The 18046-nt window shown below is 44.7% G+C and overlaps 1 protein-coding gene across 1 annotated transcript in view; it reads left to right on the top strand.

The window, feature by feature from the left end:
* LOC126095097 (cholinesterase 1-like) overlaps positions 1-18046 on the top strand; it is a 100573-nt gene that overhangs the window by 55045 nt on the left and 27482 nt on the right. The window contains exons 6-7 of the mRNA XM_049909793.1: positions 5710-5875; positions 15305-15483. Of these exons, the coding sequence (XP_049765750.1) occupies positions 5710-5875; positions 15305-15483 (345 nt within the window). The remainder of the gene's footprint in view (positions 1-5709; positions 5876-15304; positions 15484-18046) is intronic.

The following is an 18046-nucleotide window of genomic DNA, read 5'->3' as shown; positions in this document are numbered from 1 at the left end:
GCATGCAGCGAAACCTTCAGAGGTGGAGGTCCAGATTGCTGTACACGCCGGTATCTCTAATACCCAGTAGCATGTCCTTTTGCATTGATGCATGCCTGTATTCTTCGTGGCATAATATCCACAAGGTCAATAAGGCACTGTTGGTCCAGATTGTCACACTCCTCAACGACGATTCGGCGTAGAGTGGTCGTCCATAAACAGCCCTTTTCAATCTATCCCAGGCATGTTCGATAGGTTTCATGTCTGGAGAACATGCTGGCCACTCTAGTCGAGCGATGTCGTTATCCTGAAGGAAGTCATTCACAAGATGTGCACGATGGGGGCGCGAATTGCTGTCCATGAAGACGAATGCCTCGCCAATATGCTGCCGATATGGTTGCACTATCGGTCGGAGGATGGCATTCACGTATCGTACAGCCGCTACGGTGCCTTCCATGACCACTAGCGACGTACGTCGGCCACATATAATGCCATCCCAAAAGAGTGTCGAACCTCCACCTTGCTGCACTCGCTGGGCAGTGTGTCTAAGGCGTTCAGCCTGACAGGGTTGCCTCCAAACACGTCTCCGACGATTGACTGGTTGAAGGCATATGTGACGCTCATCGGTGAAGAGATCGTGATACCAATCCTGAGCGGTCCATTCGCCATGTTGTTGGGCCCATCTGTACCGCGCTGCATGGCGTCGTGGTTGCGAAGATGGATCTCGCCAAGGACGTTGGGAGTGAAGTTGCGCAGCATGCAGCCTATTGCGCACAGTTTGAGTCTTAACACGACGTCCTGTGGTTGCACGAAAAGCATTATTCAACATGGTGACGTTGCTGCCAGGGTTACCCTGAGCCATAATCCGTAGGCAGCAGTCATCCACTGCAGTAGTAACCCTTGGGCGGCCTGAGCGAGGCATTTCATCGACAACTCCTGTCTCTCTGTATCTCCTTCACGTCCGAACAATATCGCTTTGGTTCACTCCGAGACGCCTAGACACTTCCATTGTTGAGAGCCCTTCCTGGCACAAAGTAACAATGCGGACGCGTTCGAACCGCGGTATTGACCCGGCCAGGCATGGTTGAACTACGGGAAACACGAGCCGTGTACCTCCTTCCTGGTGGAATGACTGGAACTGATCGGCTGTCGGACCCCCTCCGTCTAATAGGAGCTGCTCGTGCGTGGTTTTTACATCTTTGGACGGGTTTAGTGACATCCCTGAACAGTCAAAGCGACTGTGCCTGTGATACAATATCCACAGTCAATGTCTATCTTCAGGAGTTCTGGGAATCGGGGTGGTACAAAACGAGTGTGTGTGTGTGTGTGTGTGTGTGTGTGTGTGTGTGTGTGTGAACAGATGTCCGTACAATCGTCTTCTGCACGGAAAATGGCATTCCAGTCAATGGACAACCACTTCAACGTTTACGTCAGGGCACCTACCAAACGGGATAATGTTTGTCGGGTAGTCCCACATCCACAATCGCTGTGTATGCAGTCACCGACAGTACGTATGGCACGAAGAAAACACCTACCATACTGTAGAGGACCATAAGAAGAATGGAAGCAAGATAGTCGCAAACTGATGAGGCCCGGTGGAGTAATTTGAATCACTTTGTTGTTTCTTGGATGTGGCAACATTATTTATAGAGACCGAAACAGTGTCACAAAGACCAGGGCAGGGCCGACCACGTGTGATATCAGAAAAAGAGGACCGTTACTTGGATTTAAGGGCACGATGGTACCACGTCAGCTTTGCACGGCAACTGGAATATGACCTCGCAGCATCCACTGGACGTGTTGTATCGAGACAAACGTTGTCCAGAAGGCTTCTACACAGTAGCCTTTATTGTTAGAGACCCGCTGTATGTGTACCTCTGATGCGTCTTCACAAGTAAACGTTTAGAGTCGGGTCGTCAACATGTCACCTGGGCGGTCGATAAGTAGACCAATGTTCTTTTTACAGATGAGTCCCGATTCGCATCTGGAGGGAACGTGGAACACGATTTCGGGACCCAAACATTATGGAAAGAGATCGATATCGAGGAAGATCCCCAACGTTGTGGGCAGGGATTACATTGACCACATAAACACCTCTTCATGAAATTTTGTACATGGCTGCACGCTCAGAGACCGTGAATAGATACAATTGAAAGGAAAACATTCCTCGGTCACTGTTTTTAACAAATTAACCTGGTTTCAACACTCCTAGCAGTGTTGAAACCAGGTTAATTTGTTAAAAATAGTGACCGAGGGCTGTTTTCCTTTCAATTGTACCTCTTCATGAAATTGTATGGGTGAATCAGTAAGCTTTAACTGTTGTCAGGTATTGCGACTTGACCCTTGGACCTCATGTGAGGTTGTTGCCAGGTAGCGCGCGCCCAGACTTCGTACTGATGGACGATAATGATCGACCTCATAAAGCAAGAGCGGTTGATGTTTTCTTGGAGACAGAAGATATTGCACGCATGGCGTGGCCTGATAGCTCTCCCGATTTCATTTGTCTGGGGTGCACTAAGAAGACGGGTTGCATCACTTCAACATCCACCAACTACTCTTCAAGACTTGCGAACAGCTCTCCGGGAAGAATGGACCTTATTGCCTCATCATGAGATTATTGATATCATTCACAGCATGCCCCGTCGTTGTCAGGTCTGTATTGCTGCCAGAGGAGGTCACAACCCTTACTGAGCACATTAATCAGTTGTCGGAATGTGTGTGCAAATCTGTTAAGTTGGATGAAATGAAGAACATTTTTGTCTACCATTATGCAGTTGTTTAGGTTGTGTGTTCTTTACATTGTTTCTAGTTTACTATCACCTGTTTTCCTGAATGCATATCAGGCACTTAAGAGGAACAAAAGTGGCACAAAAGAGAAAAATTATCCTGTAAAATACTCTGAGCTCTATTGATATGATCAGGAGAATCCGCAGTTATTTTGGAAGTGTACTGATATGTCGATGGCTATGTATGTGCTACTATCCTGCTAAGAAGTGATTGGTATTAATTACCTTTATTAACTATAAAAATTGCATTTGAATACATTATTAGTAATCAGTATAAAATAACAGGATTAGATATGTCAGTTACGGTGTTTAATTGAAGTGTATCGTAATTGATTTTATTTCAAATTTTTTTTATTTATTTGCTAAAAAAAATTCCGTGCTTAGAAAACCTGTTCTCAACCAGTTAACAACTTTCAACTAAGATTTATCAGAAAACAATAATAAGATAATTGTTTTAATAACTAACTCGGAGCACATATAGTGGCAGTTGTTATTTTGAAACGGAAGAGATGCAGGCGGACACTGATGTTCACATTTTAGTAAGTTTCATTACCCGATGATGGCCATTTGGTGTACTCAGATTAAGCTGAAACTTCATATCCTCGCACACTCCGCTGTAGAGTGAAAGTCTGATTCCAGATTGGGCTGTAGGGTGATATCCAAACTGCTCATGAGGAAAAGCAATGTTTGTTAAGTATCGGCCGCATGTGTCGCAGTGACCAGGTCAGACTCCACCAGGCATCTACTGGCAACGACTCCACTTGACTTCCACACCAATTTTCTCTACTTTTAAACAACTGCAACTGCTTATAGAATACATATCCAAAATGTCGCCTTAGCTGTATATATTTTATTATACCACATCCGGCTTCAGATGCAAAGTCCATTTTCGAGTTGTATCTGATGAAAGTTCTGAATTTAGATGGGGTACAGTAAAAGTTGTGCTGTTAAGGCGACATTTCTTATAACATGTTGACTGTCATTGCTTACACCTATGACTAAAATACTTCCCAGCTAATGTTCATATGCGTCAGATTATACATAGTAGCCAAGCTTCTCCAGCAGAAGTTTATACTTGATTCTCTTTTCCTTCACGTGTGACTGGGTCGCCCAGATCCTTCGACCTACCGATCAAATTGTTTTTGCATGCCAAAAGATACACTTACTCATGAAAGACGATGACTTCTAAAAGTCTTCATGTCATGAGTAATTCAAACTTACTCTGATATCTGTTAACTCCATGTATACAGCTAGTATAGGAATATACATTTTCTTGTCCTCAGGTTGTACGCTGCTACTATAAACCCATTATACACTACTGGCCATTAAAACTGCTACACCACGAAGATGACGTGCTACAGACGCGAAATTTAACCGACAGGAAGAAGATGCTGTGACATGCAAATGATAAGCTTTACAGAGCATTCACACAAGGTTGGCGCCGGTGGCGACACCTACAGCGTGCTGAGAAAAGGAAAGTTTCCAACCGATTTCTCATACACAAACAGCAGTTTACCGACGTTGCCTGGTGAAGCGTTGTTGTATCGTGTAAGGAGGAGGAATGCGTACCATCACGTTCCTACTTTCCTAAAGTTCGGATGGTAGCCTATCTCATTTGCGGTTTATCGTATCGCGACATTGCTGCTCGCGTTGGTTGAGATCCAATGACTTTTAGCAGAATATGGAATCGGTCGGTTCAGGAGGGTAATACGCAACGCCATGCTGGATCCCAACGGCCTCGAATCACTAGCAGTCGAGATGACAGGCATCTTATCCGCATGGCTGTAACGGATCGTGCAGCCACGTCTCGATCCTTGAGTCAACAGATGGGGACGTTTGCAAGACAACAACCATCTGCACGAAGAGTTCGACGACGTTTGCAGCAGCATGGACTATCAGCTCGGAGACCATGACTGCGGTTACCCTTGACGCTGCATCACGGACTGGAGCGCCTGCGATGGTGAACTCAACGACGAACCTGGGTGCACGAATGGCAAAACGTCATTTTTTCGGATGAATCCAGGTTCTGTTTACGCCATACTGGCGTATCACCCAGCGTGATGGAATGGGGTGCCATTGGTTACACGTCTCGGTCACCTCTTGTTCGCACTGACGACACTTTGAACAGTGGACGTTACATTTCAGACGTGTTACGACCCGTGGCTGTACCCTTCATTCGATCCCTGCGAAACCCTGCATTTCGGCAGGATAATACTCGACCGCATGTTGCAGGTCCTGTACGGGTCTTTCTGAATACAGAAAATGTTCGACTGCTGCCCTGGCCAGCACATTCTCCAGATCTCTCACCAATTGATAACGTCTGGTCAATGGTGGCCGAGTAACTGCCCCCTCGTCACAATACGCCAGTCACTACTCTTGATGAACTGTGGTATCGTGTTGAAGCTGCATGGGCAGCTGTACCTGTACATGCCATCCAAGCTCTGTTTGACTAAATGCCCAGGCGTATCTAGGCCGTTATTACGGCCAGAGGTGGTTGTTATGGGTACTGATTTCTCAGGATCTATGCACCCAAATTGCGTGAAAATGTAATCACTTGTCGGTTCTGGTATAATATATTTATCCAATGAATACCCGTTTATCATCTGCATTTCTTCTTGGTGTAGCAATTTTAATGGCCAGTAGTTTATGTTGTCCTTTCCACTATAAATTGGTGCTAAGGGGGAGAGAGTCCTGAAATATCACTGTCTGGAGACTAGCTTCTTCTTCTTCAGGATCGTCTCATGCAACCAACGTTTAACTTGTAACCTAAATCTTGTAGTGCCGAACTACTATGCATGTACTTTTTTTCTTTTCATTTTAATTTAGCAAACTTGTGGTCCAAGTGATAATTTGTGTATAGTTGTGATGAAACATTCTTATTTAGAGGTACGACATGCTAACACCTCTTGCACCATTAACGCAGTGTTCCCTGTTCCCTGTGCAGGAAAAGCGCTGCCCGGTGCACCTGGCTTTCGTCCCCGTCGTGGAGCCGCCATCGGACTCTGCAGTGATCATCGAGCCTCCAGCAGATGTCCTCAGAGCTGGCAGCTACAACCAGGTCCCCATCATACTTGGCGTCACTTCTGGAGAAGGTTTCGTCGTATATCTCTGTACGTAACAAAATCTGTGAATTCCCTTGCTTTAATGCCATCGCTTGCCATCATATATGACTGACATACAATTTTTTTAGTACGCTTCCGTTTGTGAAAAGTGCAACACCAAGAAGGAAGTACCCGAATAGCGCCACACTTGGTGGAAGTGCCGACGGGTGTGCAAGCAATAGGTGATACGTTTTGCAGCGAGATAGGGTACACGTAGACCGAGCAGAGCCATCTCGTGTGTCGGTCCGACAGGATCGGTGTTGCGCCTAGTGTAGTCGCTGCAGAGCTGTCACACAAGGTGGAAACAATACAACGGGTGCCAGTATGCCTCGTCCACTTCAAAGGGGGCCATGTCGGCATGTGAGCGAGTTCTAACGGGGCAGAATGACCGGTCTCCGGGAAACGAGGATGTCATACCGTGACATTTCGGTTCGCACAGGGCATGCTGCTACGACAGTGATGCGTGTGTGAAAACAGTGGATAGAGGAAGGTCGTACGCAGCGACGAGCGGGAACTGGAGCACGGGACGTGACCACAGCACGGGATGACCGTCATCTTGTCCGTATAGCCATTACGGACCGTACAGGGTCATCCACTGTGTTGACTCGTCGCTGGAGCACTACAACAGGTGTGAACTTGTCTGCATCGACGGTTCGTCGCCTTCTGCTGCAGGTTGGACTGGTTGCACGCATGCCATTACGTCGGCTGCCATTGTCGAGAATCTACAAGCTCCCCCGACTGCAATGGGCACGTAAACACCGGTGTTGAGTGGTAACACGTAATCTTTTCGGATGAGTCCCGCTTCAGTGTGTCCTACAGTGGTGGCCGCATACGTGTCCGGCGGTATCGTGGTGAGCGCAACCTGGAGGGCTGCATTGTGGAGCGGCATAGCGGACAAAAACCAGGTGTGATGGTTTGGGGCGCCATTGGTTACAACAACCGATCTCGCCTCGTACGTGTTGCGGGCACCTTGAACAGCAACCGGTACCTAACGGAGGTTGTGGAGCCTGAAGTACACCCCGTGCTTCAGGCATCTCCACAGACCACATTTCAACAGGACAATGCCCGGCCACATATTGCGAGGGATGTACGGACCTTCTTTGAAGAGCGACTGGTACCATTGCTTCCCTGGCCTGCACGTTCGCCAGACATGTCGCCCATCGAACATGTCTGGGATATGGTTGGTCGATACATGGTGCGTCACGGTCCTCCAGTAACTGGTGTCACGTATTTGTGGGCTCGGATACAAACTACGTGGAGGGAACTTCCTCAGGAACGTACTCAGAACCTTATTGATTCAATGCAACGGCGTATAGAGGTTCTGTTTGCAGCGCATGCTGGCCACACGACATACTGAATAGTAGGGCTCAGAGGACATGTGTACAGATTTGAAAGGGTAATCACTTGTTACTTGTCATGTACCTAACCTGTGGCAAAATTAAGTGAATTCATGCCTTTCCTTCTTGGTGTTGCAATTTACACAAACGGTAGTGTATATGCATTCACTGTAGTTCCACGTGTCCTTTTGTGTACTCAGATAACTAGTTCAGCGTATTTGGTTGAAAGACTCCATTCACAAGAATGTGGGCACACAGCACATTCCAGAAAATATATTAGTCGCTGCTTCATTTGAAATCAAGAAAATATGCAGTCTAAGTCTGAAACTGCGCTGTAGCTCGAATAAATTAACTTCCTGATTCACAGATGACTGTGGACGTGGTCCCTGTCACTGGCTAGGGAACAGCATGGCACTTGCTCATGCAATGTTGGTGATTGAGCTCGCACTGCAAGTGAAACAGAACAAGCACTTTCAAATTGTTGTCTTCGTATTCATTAGTAGTCGGGAGGGCATTGAGGGTTTTAGCAGTCAGAGCAACTGATTTAGTCATTTTGATGGATAAATCGACACTATAACTACACGCGTACGGACGAATTACACCCATTAGATCAGTGCTCATCCTCGTATATTAAATTCAATGAAGTAACAAATTTCATAACAAAGCATCAAAAGAACTGAATGTAGACGGTAAAACTCAAATTTTTAATGAGGAGGATCTGCTACTAATGTAGTTATTCACATTCTTTTATCTGTGGGCCAGTACAACTGTTGTCAGAATTTTACTAAACAATAAGTTGCTCGGAGTGTTTTCCACAACACGTTCATTTCCCAACATTTTCATTATCGCTTCCTTTGTGAGTTCCATATCATCATCCCGCTTCGTCGTGAACTTCTGTTTATAGCAGTACTACTTGTGTCAGAGTACATTTTTATTGTTCTTAATTTCGTATCACTGATTTGAGTTTAATGCATTTCAAATTGTAATAACACTTCCTGTGTTTTGGAGGTAACTGTAAGCCTCTTACGAAGGATAATAGAACGTTGAGAGGCATTGGCTATTGCCAATACTAAAAGTGGGCGCCCTTTCAAAACATAGCCTGCAAGCCATTGTGCTGTGGCTGCCGATTTTCATTTATTTGAAGTATACATTATTTTCCACGAAAACCATCAGGGAGAGCCATCAGATTCTTACCTTCTCAACGACAGCGATTTGGTGCCAGTAACTACTTTATTCTGTGGAAGATTTTGGCGTCTGTTATGTAACTGTAATCACCAGTTCACGAGTTATTTGAACTATACATTATTTTCCACGAAAACCATCAGGGAGAGCCATCAGATTCTTACCTTCTCAACGACAGAGATTTGGTGCCAGTAACTACTTTATTCTGTGGAAGATTTTGGCGTCTGTTATGTAACTGTAATCACCAGTACACGAGTTGTTTGAACTATACATTATTTTTCACGAAAACCATCAGGGAGAGCCATCAGATTCTTACCTTCTCAACGACAGCGATTTGGTGCCAGTAACTACTTTATTCTGTGGAAGATTTTGGCGTCTGTTATGTAACTGTAATCACCAGTTCACGAGTTATCAAATACCCTTAGAAACATTACGTATGTTGTTAAGAATAAAAATTACTGTCTAGGTAAATAAAAGCAAAATATATAATATTAACTCTGCAGCAAAATACACTCGCCTTGGCGCGGCGTAGTTTACCAACATCCTCATTACGCTATCTAAAACCGATTGCGAAATTATAGGAGCATTGTGACTTCTAGAATGACTAGGAAAGATGGGAAATGGGACGGTGGGGGGAATAAAAGTGAAACACAAAACAAATCGAGCTTCTTTTTTCTTTCTTTTTCTTCTTCTTCTCTCTCAAGCATTAGACCAGTTGGTCCTTTGCGACTTCTTGTTCTACCCATTTTCTCTAGAATCTGCCAATGTCCATTCTTGCTTAAAGGATGTGCTGTAGAAGTCGTTTTGGTGTAAGTTCATTGTGCAGTCTTTCTATTTATTCTTTCCATCCTTTTCTTTATTCATTAATCTATTCACTTAAGTCGTAAATTCCTACATTCTTTCCAATTACGTCTTCATTTTACTTTTCTCTGCTTATCAATCCCTGTACTGTTGTCAAAAATCAAATCTCAGCTGCTTAGAGTCTACTATTTCTAGGGTTCATACTCTTACTCTCACACTTGCTTCTTCAATGTAGTTCACGTGGAACTGCTACAGCTTTGAACAATTATAGCATGGTGTCCTTTCGTACTTTTCACCTGAGCGTTCTTTTTCCGGTGTCACACACCAATTGAATCTCCCAACCTTTTTTTCAACATCGACTTCGCCTTTATATGTCACAGCCCAAGATACTGAAGTGGTTGCTTGTCTAATTGTCTTTTTTCTAATAAGAATTTAAGTCGTAAGTGTTGTGAGCCACGGTATGCCATGGACTTCATTTTATCTATCGACATGCTTAATTTATGTTGCATTGCTCTTTTACATAGTTTATACACCGCTCTCTCAAGTTGTCTTCGTTGTTCGCAGCTAGAATCTGGTCATCAGCAAACATAAGAGTTTTGATAAAATCTCTTCCTTTAAAGCTCTCCTCTATATTAATTTTCATAATCCGTTGTTTCTGTTCCCTCATAACGTCGTCTAAACACAAATTATGAATAAAAAGTATCGATGAAATACATAACCATTGTCTAATCCCTTTATTAATATTTCTATGGACGATGTTTCCAGATTCTAACTTTACAATTATTTGTGATGCTCTGCGTACACTTCGCGTCACTTCGGTCAATTGTAATGGTATTTCTCCTTTTTCCGTAATATTCTCTACTATCTCGGTCCGGCAATTTTGATTCTCCGCCAGAAGGCATGGACGTAGACGACAGCCGATTTGGTTTTGCTCTCTGGTCATGGAGTGGTATCGCCGTGTGGTATGCGTTGTCAGCCGTCCCTGCTTTGTGCGTGTGTCTGCCTTGTACCGGCGATTTCCGTTTGATGCCGTCGATCCGTTGGCCGGTGCGCTCCGGTCTCGATCGATTCCTGTCACAAGATACTCCATATTTTTCCTCTGTCCACATTAACAAAAGCTTTACAGATTACGTGGGTTTTTAAAATGTATTCTATTCTTTTTTCCGTTATTTTATTAAGGAAAAGATGTTGACAGCAGAATTTTCCTTTCGAAAACTTGATATTTCTTTAAGTAATATGCCGTCTACGATTTTTCTCATTCTATTTACTATTATCTTCGCATATTTTGTGTATACCGTATTTAAGAGATTTATACTTTATAATTTCCATAGTTTGTCCTTGATCGCCCTTTTTAAAGTAGGTATTGTCATAGCTTTCTTCTACTCCATCGGTATTTTTTTTTCACTGCTAGCACTTATTTAAAAAGTCAAGTATCCTATCCTTATGGTAGGTATTCATAAAGTTCCATCATTAAATAGTCCGTTCCAGGAGCCTTTCAGTTTTTACAGTTTTGTAAAGCCTTCTTGAAGTTCCTTAAATTCTGTATTATCAATTTTCGAAAGACATCTGCTCTTTTCTTCTACTGTCTTATTTTGTTGTTCTTCCTCCCACACATATTTTTACAGCACTTCATCCACTCCTTTACAGGTGCAGTCTTTCACAGATTCCCCTATACGCTTTACATTTCGTTCACTATTAGTGCTGCCACCTGCCGTCTCTGAGTAGTTACGGCACGTTGACGTCGAACGTAGACTGTGGTTCAAAAACGGTTCAAATGGCTCTGAGCACTATGGGACTCAACATCTTAGGTCATCAGTCCCCTAGAACTTAGAACTACTTAAACCTAACTAACCTAAGGACATCAGACACACCCATGCCCGAGGCAGGATTCGAACCTGCGACCGTAGCAGTCCCACGGTTTCGGACTGCAGCGCCAGAACCGCTAGACCACCGCGGCCGGCTGTAGGCTGTGGTCTCATTAATGTAACTGGAACGTATATTAGGAAGTCTTTGTCCGGGGGTATTTGTCTGGAATGTAGCCACGTTGACGTTACAGGTTGCATAGCCCACGGTCGGGAAGTCCACGACACCAGCCAACCCTGCGTCCACTGTTGTCATTGGACGTAACGCCCTCGGCAGGCCTAATTTTACTACTTTCGCCCCATGGGGGCACTGTGCTGACAATCCTTGTGCTCCAGATATCAGTGCACTTTTAAGTGTGGTTACTTGTCCTGCTGCAGCCATCTTAATCCCTCTGTCAGTGAACGTGACGTCGCTGTGTAGCTCTGACGGCCTAGCAGACAAAATGTCTGTCCCCCTCGGGCGCTAGTCATAAGGCCGTTGAACTACGCCTGAATGCAACGAATCAATAGGTGCATGAAACTCGTATGATTCCGACACGTTGCTATAGATGTTTCTCCTTCTTTCACGAGGCACAATATGATCTTACAAACAACCAACATTTAAATGGGACCGCGTAATTTTCCCTTAATGTAGAGGACGAAACTAAACCTATTTTTTTTTGCATTTTCAGTGAAATAGTAATCTTTTGCACACCCAAGCTCCAAGTGAACTTGTTCCCAGATTGACCTTTGCTGCATGCCAGCTTCATGGTGTTCCAAATGCAATGACCAGTATTACATTGAATTACCAAACAAACATGGACCTAAAAAAATTAAGCACAGATATTTTACGGTTACTATAACATTATGCAGTACTAAAGAACCTTAAAGTGCTTCGTCACTGCTAAATATCTATGGGAATTGGATATATATCATAAAAATACGCCTCGCGGCGTAGCCGCGCGGTATGAGTTGCGTTGCCACGTTAATTGGATTAAGTAGTGTCTGACCCTAGCGACCGACGACCTGAGCAGTTTGGTCCCATAGGAACTTACCAACATAAAACTTCTTCTCCCCCTTATCCCTCCCCACTTCCCCCTCCCCCACCTGTTTGTTCATCTCCTCCTCCACCTTCTCTCTCTCTGTTCATCATCTACTACCTCCTCTCTCTGTTCATCACCTTCTCCCCCTCTCTATTTCCACTACTTTCCCCCCTCCCTCTGTCCTCTTGTTCCACTCTCTGACCTTTACTCTTGATGACTGTTATTGCAAACGAAATCTTGATTTAGTGTTGAGCTCGCTTAAAATCAGTGGTAAATCGGTTGGGGTCATTGATATACCGGGTATGAGAGACTTCTCCTGGTGCTAAGTCTATGAAGATAGTAGCCTCAGTATTTCACATAGTTGTAATCTGCGAAGGGGTGAATTACAATGCATCGGACGATTCAGATTCCGTAATAATATCTTAATCATAGGCCGATAAGCTACAAATACAGTTTTCCTCTTTTCAGTGAAACCGACGGCAAAGAAGAAAACATAACAGCACATTGTTGTGTATACAACTTTTGTTTGAAAATATGTGCAAGGAGAAATAATGTCAACATCGAAGAAACCGTTTGTGTCATGGCTCTGAGCACTATGGGACTTAACATCTGAGGTCACCAGTCCCCTAGAACTTAGAACTACTTAAACCTAACTAACCTAAGGACATCACACACATCCATGCCCGAGGCAGGATTCGAACCTGCGACCGGAGCGATCTCGCGGTTCCAGGCTGAAGCGTCTAGAACCGCTCGGCCACACCGGCCGGCGTTTGTGTAATGGTTTACATGTCCTTCTATCGTGGTTGAGACTGTGAAAAAGAAATCGGAACTGCATTATTTGTACAGCACAGCGTTTTCTATATCTCAGTCGGTTATAACAGAAAACTTGTACATTATTGCTTAAAAAGTAAATGGCCTAGGTCGGTCTGAATGTTTATAACAGTATAGTGTAAAAATCTGGAGTAATTCGGTCAATACCTTCTTGAGGTATTTGTTAACGAAGTTTCACCTTTACTCATTGAGCGCCAAAGGAACTGGTACAGGCATGCGTATTCAAATGCAGAGATATGTAAACAGGCAGAACTCGGCGCTGCGATCGGCAATGCCTGTATAAGACAACAAGTGTCCGACGTAGTTGTCAGATCGCTCATTGCTGCTGTAATGGCAGATTATCACGAGTTAAGTGAGTTTGAACGTGGTGTTATAGTCGGTGCACGAGCGACGGGACACAGCATCTCCGAGGTAGCGACGAAGTGGGGTTTTCTCGTACGACCATTTCACGAGTGTAACGTGAACATCAGGAATCCGGTGAAACTTCAAATCTCCGACATCGCTGCGGCCGGAAATAGATCCTCCAAGAAAGAAACCAACGACGACTAAAGAGAATCGTTCAACGTGACAGAAGTGCAACACTTCCGCAAACTGCTGCAATTTCAATGCTGGACCATCGACAAGTGGCCCGCATCTCGTGGTCGTGCGGTAGCGTTCTCGCTTCCCACGCCCGGGTTCCCGGGTTCGATACCCGGCGGGGTCAGGGATTTTCTCTCCCTCGTGATGGCTGGGTGTTGTGTGCTGTCCTTAGGTTAGATAGGTTTAAGTAGTTCTAAGTTCTAGGGGACTTATGACCACAGCAGTTGAGTCCCATAGTGCTCAGAGCCATTTGAACCATTTGAACCATCGACAAGTGTCAGCGTGCTGTGGACGAGTGGTTCTCGACGATTCAGTCTGGAACCGCGCTACTGCTACAGTCGCAGGTTCGAATCCTGCCTCGGGCATGGATGTGTGATGATGATGATGTTTGGTTTGTGGGGCGCTCAACTGCGTGGTTATCAGCGCCCGTACAATTATCCAATCTTTGCTCAGTCCAATTTCGCCACTTTCCTGGATGATGATGAAATGATGAGGACAACACAAACACCCAGTCATCTCGAGGCAGGTGAAAATCCCTGACCCCGCCGGGAATCGAACCCGGGACCCCGTGCTCGGGAAGCGAGAACGCTACCGCGAGACCACGAGCGGCGGACAGGCATGGATGTGTGTGATGTCCTTAGGTTAGTTAGGTTTAAGTAGTTCTAAGGCTAGGGGACTGATGATCTCAGATGTTAAGTCTCATAGAGCTCAGACCCATTTGAACCGTTTTGTCAGCGTGCTAACCTTTCAAATTCATGAATATGGCTTTCGGAGCCGGACACCCACTGGTGAATGCTTGATGACTGTACGGGACAAAGCTTTACGCCTCGCCTGGGCCTGTCAACACCGGCATTGGACTGTTGATGACTGGAAACATGTTGCCTGGACGGACGAGTCTAGTTTCAAATTGTATCGAGCAGATCGACATGTACGGGTATGGAGACAACCTCATCAATCCATGGACCCTGCACGTCAGCAAGGGACTGTTCAAGCTGGTGGAGGCTCTGCAATGGTGTGCGGCGTGTGCGATTGGAGTGATATTGGACTCCTGATACTTCTAGATACGACTCTGACAGGTGCCACGTACGTAAGCATCCTGTCTGATCATCTCCATCCATCCATGTCCATTGTGAACTTCGAGGGACTTGCGCCTTTCCAGCAGGACAATTCGTCACCCCACACATCCAGAATTGCTACAGAGTGGTTCCAGGAACACTCTTCTGAGTTTAAACACTTCCACTGGCCATCAAACTGCCCAGACATGAAGATTATTGAGGATATCTGGGATGCCTCGCAACATGCTGTTCAGAAGAAATCTCCACCTCCTTGTACTCTAACGGATTTATGGACAGCACTGCAGGATTCATGGTGTCTGTTCCCTCCAGCACTACCCTAGACATTAGTCGAGATCATCCCAAGTCGTGTTGCGGCACTTCTGCGTGCTTGAGAGGGCCCTACACGATATCAGGTAGGTGTACCAATTTCTTTGGCTCTTCAGTGTATATTATGTATATGGTTATATCTTGATGTACTAACACGTACGTAGCCTATTTCCGACTGAATGTGATTAGAGTATAGTGTAAAAATCAAAAGTAAATCGGTCAAGTACATTTCGAGGCTTTTGGTGACAACACTAAACAACGAGCTGGCTTTATGGAGAAGTATACATAAGCATAGCCTCTGAAGGACGTTCCACTAAATGACTGAAATCTTGGTGTACATTTCATTAGCCTACAGAACCTGCTAGAAGCTTTAATCTGGACCTGTAGAGCTGTCGTTCATGGAATGGCTGGCTGTTGCTGGAGAGGTGTGCGTGTGTTGCAGCAGCGGGACTGCTGACAGAAGCGGGGATCGCCGACATGAAGGAGAACTTCACGGCACTGGTCGGCTCCCAGCTGCCTCTGCCCACCGAGGAACAACGGACTCGTGCCGCGGAACAGCTGGAGCAGTTCTACTTTGGGGACGAGGGCTTCTCCACGGACGACATGCAAGCCGTTGTTGATGTAAGTGTAAGTAAGGCATTCTGTTGTGTCGGAGAATACTAGCTAGATGGCTCTGAGCACTATGGGACTTAACATCTTAGGTCATCAGTCCCCTAGAACTTAGAACTACTTAAACCTAACTAACCTAAAGACATCACACACATCCATGCCCGAGGCAGGATTCGAACCTGCGACCGTAGCAGTCCCGCCGTTCCGGACTGCAGCGCCTAGAACCGCAAGACCACCGCGGCCGGCCTTACTAGCTAAATCATATCGAATTGGCTCCACACTGGGTCCCCCATAATTCTCCAAAGCTGAATTGGGAGCCACGACCGGTTTGCCTAAAAGAAAGTATCCGTGATCGAGTCTCTGTTAGTGGCTCAGTTATGACGCAAATATTGGTGGTTCAGTCGTGAGGCTTTAGGTCTCCTGAAATGAAGATACTGCAGATTTATCGTTGAGTATTAATTAATTCGTTTGTGGTAAAGTATAACAGGGGTGGGCGGGTGTTGATGAGACACCTTTCATATTATTTCTCATGTATTGAAGGAGTCTCATGATACTAGAATACTTCTACTTCCTTTATTTCGCAGTTTTTAAAATCTGATGTGAGGCAACGCTATGGGAAATTTCCTACACGTGTATTCTTGTTTAGGAGTCTACACGACTTTTATTACCAAAGGGTTATGATACTTGTAGGTCTACATGACTGTCTAGCATCAAAAGTTCTCGTACTTTCGGAATTTTCTTGCTTGCGATTTTTTGCAAAACAAAAATTCTAGCTATTCTAGAGACAATAATCCTTTCCTATCGTAGTTAGTCACGTGCTGGTAGTACAAGACAAGCGTCAGGGACGCCAAAACATTTAACATATAACTTACTGACTAGGAATAATCTTTCTCCTATAAGGTACTCTTTAACGCTTTTCAAGTGAAATAAAACTTTTCTGATGAATAATATTTTCTACCCCCCCCCCCCCCCAATGAACCATGGACCTTGCCGTTGGTGGGGAGGCTTGCGTGCCTCAGCGATACAGATAGTCGTACCGCAGATGCAACCACAACGGAGGGGTATCTGTTGAGAGGCCAGGTAAACGTGTTGTTCCTGCAGAGGGACAGCAGCCTTTTCATTAGTTGCAGGGTCAACAGTCTGGATGATTGACTGATCTGGCCTTGTAACACTAATCAAAATGGCCTTGCTGTGCTGGTACTCCAAACGACTGAAAGCAAGGGGAAACTACAGCCGTAATTTTTCCCGAGGGCATGCAGCTTTACTGTACAGTTAAATGATGATGGCGTCCCCATGTGTAAAATATTCCGGAGGTAAAATAGTCCCCCATTCGGATCTCCGGGCAGGGACTACTAAGGAGGACGTTGCTATCAGGAGAAAGAAAACTGGCGTTCTATGGATCGGAGCGTGGAATGTCAGATCCCTTAATGGGGCAGGTAGTTTAGAATATTTAAAAAGGGAAATGGGTAGGTTAAAGTTAGATATAGTGGGAATTAGTGAAGTTCGGTAGCAGGAGGAACAAGACTTTTTGTCAGGTGAATACAGGGTTATAAATACAAAATCAAATAGGGGTAATGCAGGAGTAGGTTCAATAATGAATAAAAAAATAGGTGTGCGGGTAAGCTACTACAAACAGCATAGTGAACGCATTATTGTGGCCATGATAGACACGAAGCCGACGCCTACGAAAGTAGTACAAGTTTATATGCCAACTAGTCCTGCAGATGAAGAAGAAATTGATGAAATGTATGATGAGATAAATGAAATTATTCAGATAAGGGAGACGATAAATTTAATAGTCATGGGTGACTGGAATTCGATAGTAGGAAAAGGAAGAGAAGGAAACATAGTAGGAGAATATGGATTGGGGTTAAGGAATTAAAGAGGAAGCCGCCTGGTAGAATTTTGCACAGAGCATAACTTGATCATAGATAACTCTTGGTTCAAGAATCATTAAAGAAGGTTGTATAAATGGAAGAAGCCTGGAGATACTAGAAGGTATCAGATAGATTATTTAATGGTAACACAGAGATTTAGGAACCAGGTTTTAAATTGTAGGACATTTCCAGGGGGCAGATGTGGACCCTGGCCACAATCTATTGGTTATTAAATGTAGATTAAAACTGAAGAAACTGCAAAAAGGTGGGAATTTAAGGAGATGGGACCTGGATAAACTGACTAAACCAGAGGTTGTACAGAGTTTCAGGGAGAGCATAAAAGAACAATTGACAGGAATGGGGGAAATAAATACAGTAGAAGAAGAATGGGTAGCTTTGAGGGATGAAGTAGTGAAGGTAGCAGAGGATCAAGTAGGTAAAAAGACGAGGGATAGTAGAAATCCTTTGGTAACAGAAGAGATATTGAATTTAATTGATGAAAGGAGAAAATACAAAAAAGCAGTAAATGAATCAGGCAAAAATGAATACAAACGTCTCAAAAATGAGATCGACAGGAAGTGCAAAATGGCTAAACAGGGATGGCTAGAGGACAAATGTAAGGATGTAGAGGCTTGTATGAATATCAAGAGCTCAGATGGAAACCCAGTTCTAAGCAAAGAAGGGAAAACAGAAAGGTG

Source organism: Schistocerca cancellata, chromosome 8 (assembly GCF_023864275.1).
Source record: "Schistocerca cancellata isolate TAMUIC-IGC-003103 chromosome 8, iqSchCanc2.1, whole genome shotgun sequence".
NCBI classification, from domain to species: domain Eukaryota; kingdom Metazoa; phylum Arthropoda; class Insecta; order Orthoptera; family Acrididae; genus Schistocerca; species Schistocerca cancellata.
This window is presented reverse-complemented; position numbering and strand designations above follow the sequence as displayed.